Below are 22,186 nucleotides of genomic sequence, written 5' to 3'. Positions count from 1 at the left end.
AACACCCATCCCATCATCCAGGCACGTGCACACATAGGGCCCAAAGGGTGCTTGAGCCCCTGCCCTTTTTGCCTCGTATTAAAAAGTGCCCTTTTTTAAATGTTTTTTTTGTTTAGCTCAGTGCTTGTTAAGAGTTAAGCCCCACCCCGTCCTGAATGTAGTGAACAACAACAGCAACAGGAGGAATCACTCACTCAGCTTGATTTCACTGACTATTTGAATTTGTTTCCAGATGTTGAGTTACTGGTAATTGTGACTTTGCTGTTGTAAATATTGCTGCTGTTCTGAAATATGTACAGTAGCAGTCACAGTAGTCACTTCTTGGTTTTGTGTGTGTAGCCTGTAGGCTTCGCCTACTTCTATTTTGCACTTGCACTCACATGATTTTTTTTTCTGCAAGCCATGTTAATGTGCACCCAATACCATATTAGCCTTAGCCTACCAGTTCAGAAGTCATGACTCTGCAGTCCTGAAGGCGTGCAGGCTTTCTCTACGACTAAATAGTAACTGTAATTTAATTTAATTTATTTATTTTGATATTAAGGCCTGAAAATGTTTTACATACTGCCCTTTTCTGATGTTGAGCCCCTGCCCCTCTATAGTCATGTGCACGTCCCTGCCATCATCTGTTTGAGCTCTGGGAACCAAGGATAAACAGACTTAACTTTTTCTCCTGAGCCGTGAACATGCCCCCCTCACCTCCCCCTCTTACTGACAGTGCAACAGGGACTCCGTTGCTGCTACAATCCGGCACATTTACATGTTTTTATATGTCCATTAATGTGCATTGTCCCACCCAAATAAACCAATAAATAAAATAAAATAAATATAGGTACTTCACTATACGGTTTAAACCTCATTGGAACGGGTTTTCAGCCATTTCTGAGTAAAACGTTTAACCCATGGATGTATAACCTTTTTTAACCTCCCGGCTGGGAGTTTTTTTTTTTTTTTCGCAACTTTATTTGACAAAATCATGTAGCCTACAAACAACATGGCATATATCAAAATTAACATTCCACAGGAGCAGGTGCATTGAGGAATGCAGAATACAGACTTAACTTGAGAAATAAATAAATGAAATATAAAAAAAATAAAATAAACAACTTTAGCTAGGGCTTTTGTCGCAGAGCATATTTTGGGTGAAACTGAAAGCTTGGGGGGGGGGGCTCAGGCCCCGTTATGTCACATGTCACATACAGTCAGTCACATCATGTCCCTTTATGATTCTCCGGATGCACTTCTGAGCTTCTAATCTCGTCCTTAATTCTCTACAGAGCTGCTGTAGAAAATTAACTGTCCTCAATTCGTTCATAAATATCATGTAGCTATCATAAAGTCACATATCCTCAAGTTAAACATAACACGAGCTCTGATCTCTTTACTCTCATATAGAAAGTGAATAAAGTTTCCTCACCGACATCCAGAAGTTCATAAATCTGCTGCTCCACGGTGCTCAAATGTCTCTGGATGAGTTTCTTTATAGAGTAATAACGTTAGACTGTGGTGATGAGGATCAATTTCAGAAACTTTAACAGCTCTCTGCGTCTAGTAAACAGCACTTCCTTGAGACGCGTTTTGTAAAAATCATGTTTTTGGTCCTTGTATCATAGTCTATGATGCTATAACCATGGTGACAGCGTTTCGCCTCAGACCCACACACAGCCCCGACTGCCTCCTCCCTCGCCTCACGTCGGACTGGACAGTGTAGTATTGTCGGTCAGAACGAGATGTGTTTGTCTAAGGGGGAGGATCATCGGACTACACGCAGGCGTAGCTCACAGGCCGCCATATTGGGACGGGCAACTCGCACAGAGACACCATAGACTGTATAAAGAAGACACTTGCATTAGTTCAGGTGTTCAGCGAGATAACCTGGCCAGAGTGTAAAAATATGTGGCAATTGTAATTTGTGTGTTTGTATGTGTCTGGTGAAACGAAATGTAAATGGTAATGTGAAAAATAATTTCCCTAGAGGGACAATAAATGTCTAAAGTCTAAAGTCTACTTGCATGTTGCTATAATGTAAGTTTTACAAAAAAAAAGTACATGATTAAAATGATCCGTGATTTTAAGTAGCTGCATCATAACTGCATAAACGTTCATAAAAAATCAAACCGTTTGGAAATCGGACAAAAACTGATGAAGTTGGGAGAGTTGCCCGTCCCAAGATGGCCGCCGTGTGGCTATTGAGAGCATGGATGTATTGATTGAGAGTGAGGAGTCACGTGCCTATGGTCGGCCATGATGGAAGGAGACGCTATCGGTTGCCAGGGGCAACGTCATCAGAACAGCACAGAGACGGACTAAATTCTAGCTCTTTTTTGCGCCAACAGATCAACAAATTACTAGAAAGAATAAGGAGAAAGTAAATCACTGAAGCAGTTTTTAACACAGCAGTGATTTCCGGCATTGTAAAACAGTAAATTACGGAGTAGACGATTTTGTTTTGCCCATAGACTAGTAAGGCTTTTGCCACCGGAATCCTTCCATCATGGCGGAGAAGGGGGGCGGGGCTCTGACATGGATGTATTAGGGCTCTGAGCTGTGACGACAACTCCTCACTCGCTTTTGTCGCAGATCATATTCAAATAAACTGAAAAATGTAATTGCATATTTACTTTTCATTATGTTAAGGGCTTTGGTGAAAGAGAGAAACTCGTTATGAAACACATAGAACCTAGGTTTCACTTTCATATATTTACATTTGTGTACCTATGTAAAATGTTTCGAGGATGAGTATATTGTTTACCACAAAGTCCCATTGTCAATAACAACTCCATAGATAATGTCTTTTTGAGAAACGGTTTTTTTGTGTGCAGCCAGTAGGGTGAGTATGCGGCCTGCAAGAGAGAGGCATGTCGAGTAGGGGGCAGCTTTATGTATCTTTCAGGACCTCCACTTAAGGACTGCGCCAGAGCGATAGATATAACATATTATATAATGTAATAATAATAATAATAATATATATATACAACATATGTTATATCTATCGCTCTGGACTGCGCATACTGCATTTACTCAAGTTCGGGCGCAACGAAAATCAAACTGCAGCTCGCAGTGACAGCTCCGTCAGACTCAGGGTTTCTTCAAGTAAACCCGAAGACGGTTTAGTAACCGTATACTAGGCTATAGCAGGTTATGTCAGGTGACATGCAACCAAAGTCCTTACAGGCAGCGACTCTGATGCAACCAACCTGCTGTTATCACAACTGCGGTATAAGGGTATAACTGATCGAAACCTCTGTGATGTGGTGAGTGAGCAGCTTCCGGTTTCAGTCTGTGCCTTGATAAGGAGAAAGATGAGGGAAAGTTAACCTCGACATCAGAGTGTGGCTCTGCTTATCGCTCCTTACATCTGTGCATTATCATCTTCATATATTACCCACATCTAAAATAATGAACTCGCATCCAGAACAAACTCCACAGGTAAAAAAAAAAGAAAAAAAAAAGACACATTATAAGAGATATTTAAAGGTTATAGCTACAGCCTCCAGCTGAAATGAGAACAAAGTTACAAGGAAAGAAAAAGTGGACATCAATTAAACTGCAAAGCTCCTGCTCTCTACATGAATGTGACAGATGATAAATTAATTTCCACAACAGACATCAAACCTTCTGAATGCCAGAAAACATTTATTCAAACATCTGTTCAATCGACACATTAAAAAGTGAATTCAAACACTTAATAAAAAGATATTTAAAATCATCATTCACACACTATATTAACATTGGTTTAAAAAAAAATTGAAGTATTGGTTTAAATTAAAAAACGATGCAGTTGAATGAGCTTTAAAAATCTGGACTGAACTGGTTCAGTTAGCATAAAATGTTACAGTTTATCTGCTAAAATAGACAAAACGTTTAAATACTGCACATGAGGCTTCTACTGCAGGTGAACAGGTAAACCGTAGACCACAGGTGCAGCTCCTATCAGGTGTTTGAGGTGCGTAGCCTGACGTGACGGTCCCATGTGGTCCAGGAGAGCAGCTCCACACCCAGCAGACAACCACGACTCCAACAAGGCTTTGGTGAAACGGTCGATGTCCCGGTCCGTCACGTCCCACAGGTTCCCCAGCACCAAGGGGCTGAGGAGGGACGGAAAAGGAAAAACTGACTTTAGATGTGACTGTTTTAAACCCACGATACACGTTTAATGTTCAGTTGTGTTGCTGTTAATTTGACAGTTGTGATTCGTTAAGTGGCCAATTCTATCACGTAAATAAACATATTTATGGCCGTTTTCCACTACACAGTTACCGGTATAGCACTACTCGGCTCGACTGTGTGTGTGTGTGAGTGTGCTAACAATCGTGTGAAAGAATAATTTGAGTTGTAGTACAGATCACCATTTATTTGTTTATTTGTAACGGGACTCTGCATTTTCATGAACATACAAAAAAAATATAATTTGTTGTAAATATGTCAGATTAAGCTAAAGAGAAAAAACAAGGGTACTCGCAACTCTGCAGGACTCAGCTATCAATTTATTGTAGTGACGTACGTTTCGAGCAGTGAAGAGCACACCTTCACTGCTCGAAACGTACGTCACTACAATAAATTGATAGCTGACTAGAGTACAGCATAATTTAATATTTTCAGGACAATTATTCCAGATGTTTTAACCCCTCTAACAGAAACACAGTGTTTTTTTTTTTTTTTACAGTAGTTCGAGTCTTTGGTTTCTCAAATAACAGTGGTCTTCTCAGGTTATAACTGGAATCCTTCATTTAAACAGATTCTGGATATCTGGAGGAAGAAGTTTATTTTTTGCTTTGTACCTGGTTTGTATTGTAATGTAATAAACTAAGTCCCTGAATTTCAAAATGTTCAGGCGACTAAATAGTGAGTTGGTTGGCTCACGGAAAGGTTTATTACTGATGATTCTTATAGCCTTTTTTTGCAATAAAAAAATAGAATTTGTATTTGTTCTGTATGTGTTTCCCCAGACCTCAATGCAATATGTCATATAAGGGGCAATTAATGAATAATATAATGTGACTAGTGATTGTTGAGAGAGGAAAGCTTGGGCTTTATGTGCGTGTCTACTCTGGGTTGTTCTTAGATTAAGCTGAAGAGCCAATTTCCATCTGCAGTCCCATGGTCCACTAATAAAATTACAGTAAACAAAACAAATGATAAGCGTAGTACAAATACAACACATCACACAAAGTTGCATCAGTCGGAAGGAACAAAAGTGGTGAAATATTAAAGTGCATTTAATGTTCTAATGTTGTAAGGTGCTATTTGAGATTCACTAAAGTGCATCAGTATCTGTCATAAAGTGCTATTTTTAAAGTGAACGGAGTAAAGTGCCTACTGTTGGAAATAAAAATAAAAGTAAAAAAAAACTTCCCTTAATGTTCACAGCTGGTTTTTACTGAACAATGTTTTTAGCCGTTTCTTAAATGCTACTATGTTGTGCTTTCTCTTATGACCAGTGGGCATTTTTCCCCTAAAATTTGAGACAGTGCAAGTAAATGTGCAACAGACAACCCCCCCTCTCTCTAAAGACCTGCTTTTGGAAAAAAAAGACTAATTGAATCTTTTTTAAATCCTGTTTTCAGTATCAGTGTCAGCAGTGGTTGGAATATTAATAATATCATTTATGTAATTGTATGTGATTTTTTAGACACTTCTGAGCTGAACTGTATCATATCTGAACCTCCGTCAGCTTAGACTGTTGACCGCTGTGTGTGTGTGTGTGTGTGAGAGAGAGAAAGGAAGAAAAGCTCTGAATCGCTTGGGGGGGGGGGAGTCGTTTGGCGCCACCTGTTGGTTTGCATGTGCAAATGTCAGGACCCTAAATATACAGCTCTGGAAAAAATTAAGAAACCACTCCCAAAATGATCAGTTTCTCTGGTTTTACTATTTATAGGTATGTGTTTGAGTAAAATTCAATTTAAAAAAAAATGTTTTATCAACTACCGACAACATTTCTCCCAAAATTGAAATAAAAATATTGTCATTTAGAGCTTTTATTGGCTAATGACTAAACTAGTCTAAATAACAAAATATCAAGTCTTTTCATAACTTGAATAATAATAATAATGCAAAGAAAACATGTTCATATTTATTCCTAAACAACACAGCAAGAACATTTGAACTCAGGAAGAGTTTATAAATCAGTTTTAGTGGGATAATGTCAATGTTTAATCCCAGCAGTGGTTTTTATTTATAATCTTCCTATAAAACCAGATGTGGTTCAGGTGACGACCTCATCAGGGTCTCATTAAGGAGAATGAGTTGTGTTTGTGTTGGTGTTTAAAAAAAGAAAAGAAAAGAATGACTGTCATACATGTAGAGATGCTTTTAAGAAACATTTGTGAAAGTGGTCTCTTATTTTTTTTTTTTTTTTAAGGCTTTTTCAGACTTTTTCCGAGGGTAAAAATACTGTCTTATTTTCGGGTCAATACGGTAGCATAAACTGTCTACTAACTGGGTCGGGTTCAGGCTGAAACTGAGAACTCTAGGTGACGCCACCTTTTAGTATCGGCTCAGTTTGCTTGGAGCCTCACTAGAGGTGTTAGGAAAAAAAAGTTTTTATCCCTGATGGAAAAACATAAAAACTGAGCAGAGCAGAGCAGAGTCGGTGTTAAAGAGCCACAGCAGCCGGTCGTCTCACCAGCCGGCGATGAGGTAGCTGAGGATGATGCCTTGTCCTTCCTGGTCTCCGCGTACGGCCAGAGCGGCGCTGCTGCAGCCGAACAGCAGCGACGCCGCTCTCATCTGCCGCTTCAGGACCGACTGGCTGTCCAGGAACCGAGCGCCCGCACCGTGGCCCACGTAACTGAAGAAGGACACAAAGACAGAGACACAAGACTGTAAACCCTCATGGACTCTTATGGCAAGGCAAGGCATCTTTATTTATATAGCGCATTTCATACCAAGGCAACTCAATGTGCTTTAAATAAAGACAAAACATTAAAAAAAGAAGCATAAGACAGAATAAAAACAAACAAAACACTAAAAACTGAGTTAAAAGCAAGAGCAAATAAAAGATTATAGCTGCTGCGCAGCAATGGGTCGGGTCCGGGCTAATTTTGGCAAATTCTGAGCAACAAACAGGAGAATAGGAAGACAGGATGGTTGACCTTATAATGTTCAATTTGCATCAGTTGAGGATTGAACCCGCAACCTCTGGAACCAAAGACCATTGTCTATCACACTGAGCCAATTGACAAGTGGCAGTTCAACAGTGGCTTCACAAATTGAGTAAGCCATTCACTGTCGTGTAGGCAGATTTGAAACCACAGTAAAAAGAAAAATCAGTTTTTGAGGTAAAATAATGATATGTATTAGTCAAACATCTACTATGAATCTAAGATGTTAGGAGCCTTTGCGCATGGACCAGTCCAAGCTATTTGGATTTTTAAATTTAGAGGCTTGCTGTGATGCCACCATTAGGACAATTGTCTTGTGTTTCGTGTTGAGGACAACTGACATTTTGATCTGTCATCATCATCATCACCCTTGCTGGGTCTCGAACTCACAACCTCTGACACCAAGAACCAGCTTTTAACTCGCTGAGCTAATTAGCTGGTAGTGAGACCTGCTGTGTAGCTTCCTTTATCCACTCAGGTGAGCCAGTGCCCAGGCAGCTGTTGTGATGAAATGGTCAAAATGTCAATAATTCAGTCATCTAAACAAAAATCTGATAAAACATAAATTGCATCTTGACAGCATGGAAATGTTGGTGATTTGTTTTTAATGATAAGTGTTTTGCTTCATAAGAGAAAATCTGATGTTTATAAATTCCACTCTCACATTGACTGCAGTTGTTCCCATGAGAGCAGAATTCAAAATGTTCTAGAAAATTCAGTTTTTGAGTTAAAATTCTGATATTTGCCAAACTTCATCAACCATGACTCCAGAATATTCTCAATTTTTTTCAGGAAGATTGAAAATGTATTTATCAAGAATTTGATGGTATATGTTTACAGTACTGTTTACAGTCAAACGTTTTCATGCACTGTAGGCTCAATTTTTGCTTAATCAAAAATCCGAGAAACAAGTTTTGTGGAGGACGGTCTGGAGATGCTCTGTAGCAAGTTTGGTGTCAATTGAGCAAAAATTGTGGGAGGAGATACATTTTAAAAGTTTTACAGTTATTGAAAAAAACAGAGTGATGGACTTCATAATTTGTAATAAGTTTAAGTGGACAAAAGTTTCTGCCGTATCTGGGCTATGTTGTGGTGAAGTTTCAACACTGTAGCATCTACCGTTGGTTTGGTAGGAATTTTTTAAGTTTTTAAATTTAAACGCTTATTGTGCCCCCCCTAGGAGGGGGGGGCACATGTCCTTGGAGTTGAGTGAATCTGGCATGGGACTGGACCTTTGTGCAAAGTTTGGTGAGTTTTCACCCATGGGAAGTATGACTTCCTTGGAAGAAGAAAGAAGAAGAAGAAGAAGAATTCCTAGGAATACAATAGGTTCCCGGCAGCTTAGCTGCCCGGAACCTAAAAATAGATAACCGTATTTTCCGGACTATATGTCGCACCTGAGTATAGAGGGTATGCGTTTACGTCACGTTGCCCTCGGCAACGCCCCGTTCGATCGGACTGAGTGGCAAAACAAACCTCCCTCAACGTGCTGGCGGATAGCGGTGGACTCATAAACTGGATAAAATATCTTATATCAAAACAAATTGATGTCAAAAGGAATCGACAACCAGCTCCCCAAAACCGTCTGCTGCACGGACACTTCCTGTAACGCAGTGTGACCGCGGTACCTGCAGAGTGACTGACAGGCTCAGTGTTACTGTGCAGAGGGACGAGATTACAGCTGTGACTGTCGCCCTGACAGTGACTCCCGACACTAAAACACAAGCTGCTTTTATTCTGAAAAACTCTGACCAGTCAAATTGTGGGATGTGTTAAGAGGACTAATTTATCTGTCTAAACATCAGAACTATGACACCTGAAACTGTAAACACAGCTGATCGATCGAAAAAAATGACCGCTCCAGTGAATTTACTTTCCGTCATTGAGAACAGGTTCTTGAATGTAACTCGGTCAAAGTGAGACGTATCCTCAAGATGTTTAGCAGCTCTGTTAGGTCATGCTGCTTTACATGCTGGCAAAGCTAGACATGTCAGACTTGTGTGGGCTTGGAGAAAATCGCTTCGTTACTTGCTCGTTTTTTAACTTTGGCGGCTCTGCCACTCGTCTTTTTGCCACTCAGTGGACGTTCCACAGCGACTTCCGAGTACCGTGACGTCATGTGCATACCCTCTATTAGTCGCATCAGTCAAAAAATACGTCATGAAGAGGAAAAAAACATATATAAGTCGCACCAGACTATAAGTCGCATTTATTTTTCAAACATTTAATTAATAGCCGGGTGTCATATAATGGCCGGGGCTTTGTTTACACGAAAGGCCGGCACCTATAGCGCGCTGCTGTTATGCATGCGCGCTTCTCTGTGGTGTGTACTATGTGTGTGTGAGGATGCGGAGAGGATGCGGAGATGAATGAAGGCGATCGTCCGACGGGGGGGTGGGGGTCGGCGGCGGCGAATATCGCTACTTTATTTTTTTTTTAACACGTTAGTTTAGGCGGCAGCTCTTTCTTTCTTAGGAAAGCGCTGCGGGAAACCCTGTGATCAGAAACCCTTAGTGGACTCTGTGAAGACGGACGGGAGTGAAGCCGACCTCTCCTCTGCTTCAGAGAGGGACAGCCTTGCACTGTCGGACCTGGCTCTCTGCTCCGTGTCCGGAGCACAGTCGGGACCGGAGCAGAGACCGAAGACGGGCCGCAGAATACGCTGTGAAAATACTCTGAACTGACGGAGTGAAGCGCTACGGCGCAACGGAGACAGGCCAGACAGCGCAGCGAGGAGAACAGCACGTGAGGAAGTTGAAGATGAGCTACTGAATGAGGAGGGATTTAGAAATAAAAGCCGTGCTTCCCTCTTGTGGTCATAGCGTAGGTTTTTTTAAATATATAAGTCGCTTCTGAATATAGGTCGCATGGCCAGCCAAACTAGAAAAAAAAACGCGACTTATAGTCCGGAAAATACGGAAAGTTTTAAGTTCTCAGCTATAAGCACGTGAAAAGAGAAATGTTTTTAACCTGGATTTAAAAGTGCTGACAGTTGGGGCTGATCTCAGTTCTGCTGGTAGTTTGTTCCACTTGTGTGCAGCATCACAGCTAAATGCTGCTTCACCATGTCTGGTCTGAACTCTGAGCTCCACTATCTGACCTGAGTCAGTAGATCTCAGAGCTCTACTGGGTTTAGACTCTACTAACATGTCATTCATGTATTCTGGACCTAAACCATTCAGTGATTTGTAAACCAGTAGCAGAACTTTAAAATCTATTCTGTAGCTGACTGGGAGCCAGTGTAAGGTCTGAAGAACCGGGGTGATGTGATGTGATCTCTTTGTTCTGGTTAAAACTGGAGCTGCAGCGTTCTGAATGATTCTGAATGAGCTGCAGCTGTTCAGTGAGCATCACGTCTCCTCCCTCTCAGTAAAAAGCTTGACATCATCAGAGACTCACATGTACAGATCTTTGGTTGCCACGGCCTCTTCCAGCCGGCCGGGCTCAGGAGCAACGCCACACACACCGTCCCAGTCCTGTTTACTGTGGAGCAGAGGAGAAACGTATTTCAGGCTATATACAGGAATCTTTAAGTTAATTTTAAAACCTTTTTAAGACTTTTTCAAGACCTTCTCAATATTTTTCAATACCTCACCGCCACTTCAAGCTGTAAAAAAGAAAGAGAGAAAGAAAGAAAGAGAGAAAGAGAGAAAGAAAGAAAGAAAGAAAGAAAGAAAGAAAGAAAGAAAGAAAGAAAGAAAGAGTAGTGACAGAGAAATCTAGTTTTCTACTTTAACCGAGTCTCGGTCTTCTCACCTGCTGAACCACTCCTTGAACCGGTCCTGAGAGTTTCCTAAGTTGGCGTCAGGGTCCAGAACATAAAACACCTTGGCCGTGTCGACGCCGTGCTGCAGGATGGACTGAGAGTCCGACTGAAAGGGAGAAGAAAGATTTAAGTGATGAGACGTATAAAACTCTGAACTTTAACCCTTCTGAGTCTACGTATGACATTGGTCTGTAGTGGTGTCATATGAATATGGAAAAATCTATATGATCAGAAAAAGTAAGGAAAATAAGTTTCACATATATAGTGTCTAAAAAGAAGTTTATAAGATTTTGTGTGTGTTTCCAACTAATACAACTGTTTTTTTGAGGTTTTGGGGATCAGGGGAAGGAGAATAAGGGCTCTAACTATGATAGAATTTATATTATATTATATATTGATATGATCCCATCTCTTGGTCTTAGCTTGTGTAAAATGCATAAATGGTAAATCTACGCATTATTTATTACATTTACGTCCGATTTTCCGATAACCGTGATCATACAAGGCAACAGAGCATCAACCGTCTTGATGTAAATGTCTCCAGTTGGACACGGATGTTTGAGCCAGGACTACTCTGCTTCTGGTTGAGGAGCTACAGACTCTTTGTAAAGGCCGAAGTGTCCCGCTTTCAATAAAAAAAAAAAAGAATTGCGTCGCTATCATTTGTTCATTCTGGAGATAGACACGAGTAAAACCAAACCCGACCTCAGAGTAGTATAGTGTTGTCACGATACCAACATTTTGGTATCGGTATCAACATGTTTTTCGATACTTTCCGATACTTTTCGGTACTTTTCCAAATAAAAAGAGAATACAAAAAATGTCATTATTGGCTTTATTTTAATAGAAAATCTTAGAACTATAACATATGCATCAGTAATCAGTAAATCAGTAAACAGTCACTGCTGCTGCAGGATTAAATTTCCATCTATATTAATCTGAACTCTTCCTAAATTAAAACAATAGTGGTCTGTTTAAAAATGAATATCAACTTGTTTTCTTTGCATTATTTGAGGTCTGAAAACACTGCATCTTTTTTTGTTATTTTGACCAGTTGTAATTTTTGGGAGAAATTGTTATCAGTAGTTAGAATGAAACACAAACGTTCATGTTACTCAAACACACACCTATTGTTTCCCATACTGTACGTAGACTTCACGTGGCGACGTCACCGCTGCCGGCGGCGCAAAATGAAAGTACCGGTCCCATCTAAGCGCAGTATGCTACCTTTTTAAATGCGTCAGTAGTACCCCGGTACCACTCTAGTACCGGTATACCGAACAACCCTACCTCAGAGGGTTAATGGTACATCAGTTAGCAAATGACTAGTTTGACCTCACCTCCCTCTGGACGCTCAGGCCGATCAGCGAGTGCAGAGACGGCATCCGACTGACGGAGCGAGACGACAAGACGGAGACGCTCTCCCACGGCAACTTCTGGAGAAACTGCAGAGGGAAACAGGACGGAGGATGAATGAATTCTAGCTCCTTCATCTACTACGAAGTCAGACAACAACAACAACAACAACAACAACAACAGGGAGAGGATTTGACAGAGGCGATGAAACCGACCCGGTCCAGAATGAGGACGACGTGACCTTGCGGCTGCTCGTCTCTGTCCGACAGCTGGGACACGGCCGAGTGGAGGAGCCGGTCGCACTCCGAGTCCCAGTGAGGAGAAAGACCCAGAGCAAATCTGTGGAGGTCGTCGTCAGAGAGCAGAGGGGAGGCAGAGAGCACGGCCTGAAACACAACCCAGAGAACAAGAAGTCAAGTAGCTGCTGTGTTTCTGCCTCTCAGGTCAGGTTAGGGTTACCACACGCACCCTAACTCACTGTTTTTGGTCATGTCGAAAACTGCAAATGTATTGGTCTAATGTAGCCTACTATCTGAAATGGAGAAGATATTTGGTTTAAAACTGGAGATGGACCCTGTGTCTCTCATACTGGGCCTCCCAAATCGTCTTTAACATCAAAACATAATAAGAGGCTCTACTGTATACTTACTTATGCAGCGAGAAAGAATATTCTGTTACAATGGATCAATGACAGTTTGACCTAGTGCCATTAGAGTACCTTACATGCATATTACATTTAAAGGGATAGTTCGACATTTTGGCAAATTGGCCCATTGCCATAATCCCTATAGTCATAGCAGTAGGTTCGTTACCTTTAATTGTCGGTGCAAGCTATTTTTAGAACGGAGGTGCGAAGCGGCGAGCTGCTCAGAGCTACGCTACGGAGGCTCATGGGATTTCTTGGTTTCCCTCATCAAACTCATCAAATACACAACCGAACAACTCCAAAACGCTGTCGTGGACAAGTTGTGAGCTGCACAATCACCACGCTATGAGATAATAACGGAACGTTACGAGACAGAGTTGTTTTAGAGGGAAATTCATGCAAAACCGCTGATGTGCGTTGCGTTCAGGGACAGTTTTTCAGCAAGCAGTCTCTGTATTTACCCTGTATTTACCTCGAAAACGGCTCCGTTTCGTAACGTTCCATTATTATCTCATAGCGTGGTGAGTGTGCAGGTCACAACTTGTCCACGAAAGCGTTTTTGAGTTTTGGGATTTTGTATTTGATGAGTTTGATGAGGGAAACCAAGAAATTCCTTTAGCCTCCTTAGCGTAGCTCTGAGCAGCCTGCTGCTTCACTCCGCCGTTCTAAAAATAGCTTGCATTGACAAATAAAGGTAACGAACCTACTGCTATGACTATAGCGATTATGGCAATGGGCCAATTTGCCAAAATGTTGAACTATCCCTTTAAGAACAGACCAATTCCATAAAGTTTGGGAACCCTATTTGAAATATGTAGAGCCTGGTGTCTCTTGTATAATGTTGCAGGGATTTTCTTGAATGCTCATACTGTATATTTCTTCTTACTGGAACCCTAATTATATAGATCTGAGCTGACGGTTGTTGTTTGTCTACTTGTTTTGCTTTTCATTCCTGTGGATCATATTATGTATCCATCCCTTTCTTGTAAAAGTTAAAAATCAATAAAAAATATTGTTAAAGGGTTACCACACGCACCTTGAGCATCTCCTGGCTGCAGGCCGCTCCTCTGGCGGCCGCGGCGCTGTGGAGCCGCTGGGCCTGAAGCGAGAGCTGTGGGTCTGAGGCGACGGGGAGGAGGAGGCTCCTCCAACATCCCAGCAGCTCCTCCATGTCCCTCAGCAGCCGCTGGAGGGAACAAATCAAAACAAAAATATAAATAAACTCAAAAAGGAGGGAGTATATAGAGTATTGCAGGATTATTACACCAGTCTCTAGATCAGGGCTGCCCAATTTGGGGCCCCACGGCCGATTATTTTTGGCCCGCTGCCAATGCTTGAATTTTTAATTTTTTTAATTTCTATTATTTTCCCACTGTAATGTACGACTCCGACCACTAGGTGGAGTCTTTCACCACTGTTGTTGTTAACGTGTTCATAGAAGAAGAGACAGGACGTAAACACACAAGTTATTTTGACTGTGTTCGAGCTTTAGCACCGCGGGAAAGGTGACGGCAAGTTTTGTTTCACCAGCGTTACAAAACAAAAGACAGGCAACTTCACTGGTTGCACATGTGCACAAGTAGATGACAAATTTACTGGCACTGTCCCAAATTTTAGGGGCAAAATGCCCCCATTTTGGGGCAGTCTGGAGCCCTGTTTAACAGTGAAACACAATAATCAATAGTGTTATTTAAAAAATACTTTGTATGAGTGTTTATTTTGCACAATTAACCTATGTTATAGGCATATTTAATTTGAATGTTTAATTTTGGCCCGCGACCCTCCACCCCGATTCATTTTTGGCCCTTCACTGAGAAGAATTTGGGCACCCCTGCTCTAGATATTATTGCAGGTGAATGCATGTATGTGGAAACTGCACACATCAGTCAAAAGGTAAAGGGCCCAACAGGGATAAAATAATGACAATAATTTAAAACACCACAAGAAGCGTCAGACTCATATTAAAATGTCAAATCAGAATCATTCAGATTCATTTTAACAGTCATTTCCATCCTGCATTTGCATACATAAAAACAAGATAATGTTTAGCTTTAAAAAAAAAGAAAAAAAGAGAGAATGAATACAAGGCAAGATTTACAAATATTAGTAAATAATCATAAATAAATAAGATGAGAATCTATGCTCATTTCAGTGGCAGTCTATTTTCCAGATAGATAAATATAGATAAATTCAACATAAGACAAGAGATAAAAAACAAAACCAAAAAGCATAAAAAACAATTATGATCCAGAAAATGGATAAGCAGGTACAATAGGAGTTAAAATAGAAATAAGGGTGACCTTACTGAAAGGAGAAGGCGGCTTTAGGGCCCTAGTGTTGAGCAGGTTTGTTAATCAGAGCATGGATGTAGGCAGGAATGAGAGCTTATTATAGCGATTAGTTTTGTGTCTGTTTGCTCTATAACGTTTCCCTGAAAGCAGCGTTTCATATTCAGAAAAGATGCCAACACCAACAACATCATTTAAATATTTCTGTGAATTGAACCCTCCAGTTCACTTCTCTTTTCTCATCATGACTCACCTCGACTCGAGCGTCCAGCGCCCGGCGTCCCTCCCACCACTTGGCTTTCTCCGACACGCAGCTCACGACCTTCTGCTCCGCCTGGATGGCGTCCATCTCCTGCACCAGGCGGCTGACGGGACGCTGCACAACACGGAGAGAGAAGTTACAGTCAGGGTTATTTACACTGTTGTTTACCTGTGTGGGGGTCGAACGTGTTTCCTCTGCTGCTACGTTTCCAATGTCTTGATTCTCAACTCATCTGGAAACTTTCTCTGCACTTTTACTGATTTCGATTCATTTCTAAATTCTACTCCTCTGAACTCTGATGGGCCGACGATGTGAAGTAAACCAATGTCAAGTGGTGTAACCGGTATTTTTCCCATAAAAATCTGACTATATTCAGGTAAATAAATCTGGACTCAAGCGTGGAATATGTGTAATTCACTTTTTGTTTAAAAATGCAACACTGTTTCTTTCTTAAAGCAGAAGTGAGTGATATATTTGTGTTAATATAAGTCTTAAATAGTTATATCTTCCGACAGCAATCACTTCTATAGAGTGTTTGGTCTGAAACACGGGTCTGTCAGTCCCTCTGCTCTGCTCTGAGCTGAGGAGAAAACATTTATCGTATCCTACAGTTTTTATCCAATGAGGAGAGAGAACGGCATGCAGGGCTGTGTGTGCAGCCAAGGAACGCCGTGAATGTGGTGACGTAGGAACGAGGACTGTTATGGTGCGTTCAAGGAAACTCGTATTTTTCCGACCGTGAAGTGGTACCAGTTCGATCTGGTACGAGTTCACGGGTCAGAAGTTATGAGTGGCCGTTATAGTGACTTTCACCGGTAAAACAGGTCGGAGAAACACGAGTGGGTTGCCTGAAACGCTACAAAGTCGTAAGTTGTGACTTGAAGCTGTAATTTACGATTTCAAAAGCCTGGCTGGAACGCAGCATTAGCGAAAACGACCGGATCACTCACTTCTGCTTTAATAAGTTGTCACATTTAGAATAAAAGCATTTTGTTTTTAGATTCTTAGGGTTTTCACTATTATTGCCAACACTGAGTCACTGGAACAGACAGTGAAAAAAAAGACATTTTTGTAAAGAATAAATCAGATTGCCAAAAAAATATGATACATTATACATACACTACATACATCATTTTAAAGATTTTTTTATTTAATTTGGGAGACTTTCTCCCGTGGTTCCTAGACTCCATATTGCTCAAGTTACCAGTTTTCACATTCTGGTCCTTTCTCACCTTGATTTTGAGCTGTGTTTGTTTTGATAAAACTTGTTTAGAAGAGAAAACACAATCATCCATCTCAAAATAATATAAAATAATTATTATTATCATTATCATCATCATCATCATCGTCACCTGCTGTTTAGCTGTGGAGATGTGAACGGTGACGGGGACAGATCCTTTCTCCAGACGCGTTAGAACGACGCTGTCGCCCATCTCACCGGGTTTCACTCCGAGCACAGACATCACACACACCGTCACTCCTGCACAACACACACAGACAGGATTTAACACAACTCAATATGAAACCATCAGATCAAGTTATAGACGAATTATATATATATACACAGCTCTGGAAAAAATAAAGAGACCACTTCAAAATGATCAGTTCCTCTGGTTTTTACTATTCATAGCTTTGTGTTTGGGTAAAATTAACACTTTTGTTTCATTCTATAACCTACTGACAACATTTCTCCCAAATTGGAAATAAAAATATTGTCATGTAGAGCATTTATTTATTTATTTGCAGAAAATGGCAACAGGTCAAAATAACAAAAACATTCTGGTGTTTTCAGACCAAAGAAAACAAGTTTATATTCATTTTAAAACACCACAACACTACTTTTTAAAGGGTTTAGAAATCAAAATTGGTGGAATAATCCCAATTTTTAATCGCAATAGTGTTTTTTTTTATTCATTTATAATCTTTCTTCCTCCTTAACATTTTGGAGCAGTGGTCTCTTTATTTTTTTTCCAGAGCTGTATGCATATTTATATTCATATTTATTTGTATAATGAGGTAAAAAGTGTTGATGACTGCACCTGGAGGAAGGTGTTGAAGTTTCTGTGTGAAGTCTTGACAGTGGTTCTGAGGGAACGACGAGGAATCGGCCGTAGGAAATGAAAACACGTCGTCCAGCTGCTCCAACCTCTGCTGCTCCGTGGAGGTTCTGGACTCGGTCGGACTGAGCTCGTTCAGACTCAGAGCGTCCATCTTGTCCGTCAGCTCGGTCGACGACTTCTTCAGCTTTCTGTCAGAAACGTACAAAACAACAGAAGAAGCTCAGTGATGACATCATGCAACCCAGTGTCAAGTGATGTAACTGGTATTTTTTCATAAAAATCTGATTAGAGTATATACATTTTTTTTTTTAGGCATCTGGAGGTTTTGCTCCAACAATATTTCATTGTAAATGCACTTTGACAAATAAATAAATAAATATATCTGGACTCAAGTGTGGAATAAATGTAATCTTCTTCTCAATGCAACTCTACGTTTCTTGACAAATTTAACACAATTTGTCACTTTATTTAGAAAAAAAAACCATTTAGTTTTTAGGATAAGTCCTGCCAGGGTTGCTACACACACTCAATTTTTTTTTTTTTTTTCTTTTTCCTGTCTTTTACATGTATTTGTGTTTTTGGTTTTTATTATATTATGTAGTATTATTTTGTGTTGTATGTTGTGTTCGTGACAGCGGAAGGCTGTAAATTTGTGTTATTTTTCTGATGAGCTTGTCTTGCTGTCAATGTAAATCAAAAATTAAAAAGAAAGTTATATAAAAAAAAAAAAAATTAAACAAATCTGCCGGCTGTCGGCCCCCATTTCCTTAGAATTTAAAAGGCAGCATGTTTAACTGAACTATTTCTTTTATTAAGAGGCATTTTTTATTTTGTTACTTAAGCAATATGTGATATTGCTTTTATGCAACAGTTTCAACAATTCCATCTAAGCATGGATAAATGTTTAAAACTCAATAAAAGTGAAAAAGACACTTCAGTCGTTCTGTCTTGTAAAGCAGACTGGAGTAGATCATGAGGATCCTTTCACACCGACAGACTGAAGCAGAAATCATTAGGAATCAAATCGTTTTGAATCGAAAATCCATTTTGAATCGAATCGTAGCCCCAAAAATCAGAATCGAATCTAATCGTGAGATATTAAAGATTCCCACCCCTATAAAACACGCTCTTACTTGAGACAGCTGGCTAAATGCCTGACGGTGCGATGGCGGCTGGTGATGCCCAGCGACTCGGCGTGCAGCATGGCGGCCGTCACCGGGTCGTCGTGTCCCAGCGTCAGCGCCAGGAGAACGGAGAGAGTCGGGAAGACGGTGGGAGAGGGGAAGTGGTGCAGGGCGAGCCACGCGGAGCGCAGCAACGTCTCAACGTCCTCCAGAGACACGTCATCTGACAATACACACATTCATTACACAAAAGGTCAAGACGAAGGTAAGAAAATATAAAAGGTTACATGTAGGGATGTCACGATTATAGATTTTCTTGGTACGATTATTGTCAGAGAAATAATCACGATATTACGATTATCACGCATTAATTAATTTCACAACACTATATAGTATGTGTAAAATCAAATATAGTCTATTGCAATGCTAATTATTTACACAAACATTAATAAAAGGACCAATTATATTCCCCAGGGGAAGTGTTTGAATTATTCAAGTCATTAACTGTCATCTATACCAATTGTTTAAGTTTATTTTAATTGTTTTTTTGTTTTTATTTTAATTACAAATGACAAGCAAACTTTTAAATTCCTACCAATTCAATGTCACATTAGTTAAATGGACCAGTATCTGTGCATTTACCGTTACTTTGGCGCCACATCTGTCGATACGGTTCCGACATAATCTTTTTTGGAAAGTGACGGTATTTAGGAATCTTTGTGATAAATTAATTGTGGCGTTTAATACCACAATTAATTGTGAAAACAAGTAATCGTGACATCCCTAGTTACATGTAAATATAAAAAGGTTAAATGGGGGTTTATGATCATTTGACGCTTTGAAATGGCCGTAAATAAGAAACTCGGTCGTCTGGAGCGCTGCCGTCAACTTCACTCAAAAGTGTGGATTTGAAACTCTCAACCAGTTTTTATTGTTAATCAAAGACCAGGAAACATTCACAGCATGTTTAGTCAGAGGAAAGGAAAATATAATAATTTAAGGGGATTGTTTTACTTCACGAAACCAAAAGTAAGAACTACAAGGAAAAGTTTTTGCGTGTCTATATGTGGTGTAAAACTATGGAACAGTCTAAACAAACAAATAAAAGCAATGTCCAATCATGAAGCAGTTCAAAATGAAGAACAAAAACATGACGAAAGGGACAGTGAACAACAAAAAACTAAACAATGGGTACTTACTTTTTATTTTGTAATGAGGGGCAATTAAGGAAGTGGGACAAGTGTTCGATTTATTTATGATTTGTGGAAAAGGGGTGGGATTCAATAAGCAAAGCTATTTATCACTCCTTTTCAAATATGTATGATTATGCTTTTGTGTTTTTTTGTTTCCAATTTTTGTTCTTCAGCTTATTTATGGTGTTTGCAAACGAAGGAACAAACTGAAATTGTGCCTTATTTTGTTTTACATGTTCGGAAAAAAAAAGAAGAACTTTGATAAACCACGTAAAACCAGAGATATGACAGTTTTTTATAGTACAATAAATATTTATTCGGGAGATGGGAGGAGGAGACGTTGAATTTCTTTCCATATATTCGTCATTTTTTTGTCATTTTACAAAACGAGAAAAAGTGGTCGAATCAGTCGATGACGTCTGACGTGGATCGGGGGAGTATGAGGTTTGGATTTGATGTATTTTTGGGTCCAATTTGTTAATAAAGTAGGTTAAACTGAAAAAATAAATATCAGATCAAATAGATGAAGTTGTGCTGAAAAAAAAAGATACCAAGCACAAGCATCTTAAACATACTATGTTAAACATTTTTTTATGTGGTATATTAAAGGCAAAAATCTAAAATAAGATCTAAGATCTAGTATAACTGTATAACTGTAGAGCTGCTCACCTGGCCTGGTGTCTGAGTGAGACAGCTGAGTGTGTAGACCGTCTCTCAGGTGACCTCTGCTCCTCAGCTCAGACACGTCGTCTCTCTCCAGGTCGCAGCACAGATCCCTCCGCAAGACCTCCAAGTCCACGTCTGCACCGGGACACAAGACATTAGAGCTACAACAACAAAGCTGCTGCTACTACAACAGCAACAACTGTCCAGATACAGGTGGACAAATGGACACTGAAAGGACCATTATCGATAGTTCCCGTCATTCTTCATATATTAAAAGGAGCTGTATGTATGCATGCAAGACTGTGGCCCAAACTGCTGCTGCAGCCTGATTTCAAAACACTGCAGGAGTCAATACGACGTAGTAACAGAAGGAAATGAAGCAGATAAATGTGTAAATATGCACTGGGAAAAACTGATTATTGTGTAAAAAGAAGCTAGGTGTGTGTACAGGAAAATTAGCCACTTCCTCAAGTTCCTCTCTTTCAGCTTTCAGTCGTCTCTTTTCTTTTCTCTTTTTAACTCATCTCCTCCTGTGCAGATTCTGGTTTTGTTTCTGCTTTTGTCATCATAGCGAAGTCTTTTAATGTTAGTAATAGTGGTGTGCCAAAAAATCGATTCACATAAGAATCGCAATTCTCATTTAATACGATTCAGAATCGATATAAAATGTCCCAAAATCGATTAAAAAAAATAAAACAATGAAACTAATTCTAAGGAAAATCCATTTCCTTAGGATTTAAAAGGCAGCATGTTTAACTGCACTATTGTTTTTTTTAATAAAGAGGCACTTTTAATTTTGTTACTTCAGCAAAATGTGATATTGCTTGTATGCATTGCAACAGTTTCAACAATTCCATCTAAGCATGGATAAATGTTTAAAACTCAATAAAAGTGAAAGAGACACTTCAGTCGTTCTGTCTTGTAAAGCAGGCTGGAGTAGATCATGAGGATCCTTTAACACCGACAGACTGAAGCAGAAATCATTAGGAATCAAATCGTTTTGAATCGAAAATCCATTTTGAATCGAATCGTAGTCAAATCGAATCGTGAGATAGTAAAAGATTCCCAGCCCTAATTAGCAATGTCAGACATTAATAATCCACAGTGCTTGTTTGTAGCTGCAGCTCAGTGGGAACTGGCAACCTGGATGATGCTGAACTGCTACTGACTCTGTGACTGGGAGATTGATGTGTCTCAAAGCAGAAAACATGATTTGGCTGTACTATTGTTGTCAGTTCGATCAGTATATTTCAAATGAACATGATACCTTAGCGTCTGGTGACTTGTCGTACATTTCCTACATATAGCTCCTTTAAAGTTTCAATTTTTTACTTTTACTACCTCAGAAGAAACTCCTCCCTAATATTACCATCTGCAGTCACAGCCCTCAACAGTAGAAGAACTCTAACAACCTAAAACGACTTGCTGCTATTGTGCTTTTTATTTTTGTAAATGTTTTTATTGCCTTATTGTGTTTTTATTGAGTGTATGTAAAGTGATGAGCCCTGTCAAAGACAAATTTCTGCTACCCTTGGGGCAGACAATAAATTATCTATCTATCTATCTATCTATCTATCTATCTATCTATCTATCTATCTATCTATCTATCTATCTATCTATCTATCTATCTATCTATCTATCTATCTATCTAAAGCAGAAGTAAGCGATATTTTTGTGTTAATATAAGTCTTAAATAGTTGTATCTTCCGAGAGCAATCACTT

General features: G+C 39.8%; 1 protein-coding gene across 1 annotated transcript in view; it reads right to left on the bottom strand.

Annotated features, from left to right (window-relative positions):
* Positions 1-3,886: 3,886 nt before the first annotated feature.
* LOC310985546 (separin-like) overlaps positions 3,887-22,186 on the bottom strand; it is a gene marked incomplete at both ends in the record, with an annotated part of 37,786 nt that continues 19,486 nt past the window's right edge. Inside the window, 12 exons of the mRNA XM_083971161.1 lie at positions 3,887-4,088; positions 6,626-6,790; positions 10,503-10,586; positions 10,860-10,975; positions 12,210-12,314; positions 12,441-12,611; positions 13,908-14,057; positions 15,413-15,535; positions 16,774-16,901; positions 17,461-17,669; positions 18,615-18,828; positions 20,468-20,599. Coding sequence (XP_083827287.1) covers positions 3,887-4,088; positions 6,626-6,790; positions 10,503-10,586; positions 10,860-10,975; positions 12,210-12,314; positions 12,441-12,611; positions 13,908-14,057; positions 15,413-15,535; positions 16,774-16,901; positions 17,461-17,669; positions 18,615-18,828; positions 20,468-20,599 — 1,799 coding nt within the window. The remainder of the gene's footprint in view (positions 4,089-6,625; positions 6,791-10,502; positions 10,587-10,859; positions 10,976-12,209; positions 12,315-12,440; positions 12,612-13,907; positions 14,058-15,412; positions 15,536-16,773; positions 16,902-17,460; positions 17,670-18,614; positions 18,829-20,467; positions 20,600-22,186) is intronic.

The sequence above is a fragment of the Trachurus trachurus genome (assembly GCF_905171665.1).
Source record: "Trachurus trachurus genome assembly, chromosome: 5".
Classification (NCBI taxonomy): domain Eukaryota; kingdom Metazoa; phylum Chordata; class Actinopteri; order Carangiformes; family Carangidae; genus Trachurus; species Trachurus trachurus.
This window is presented reverse-complemented; position numbering and strand designations above follow the sequence as displayed.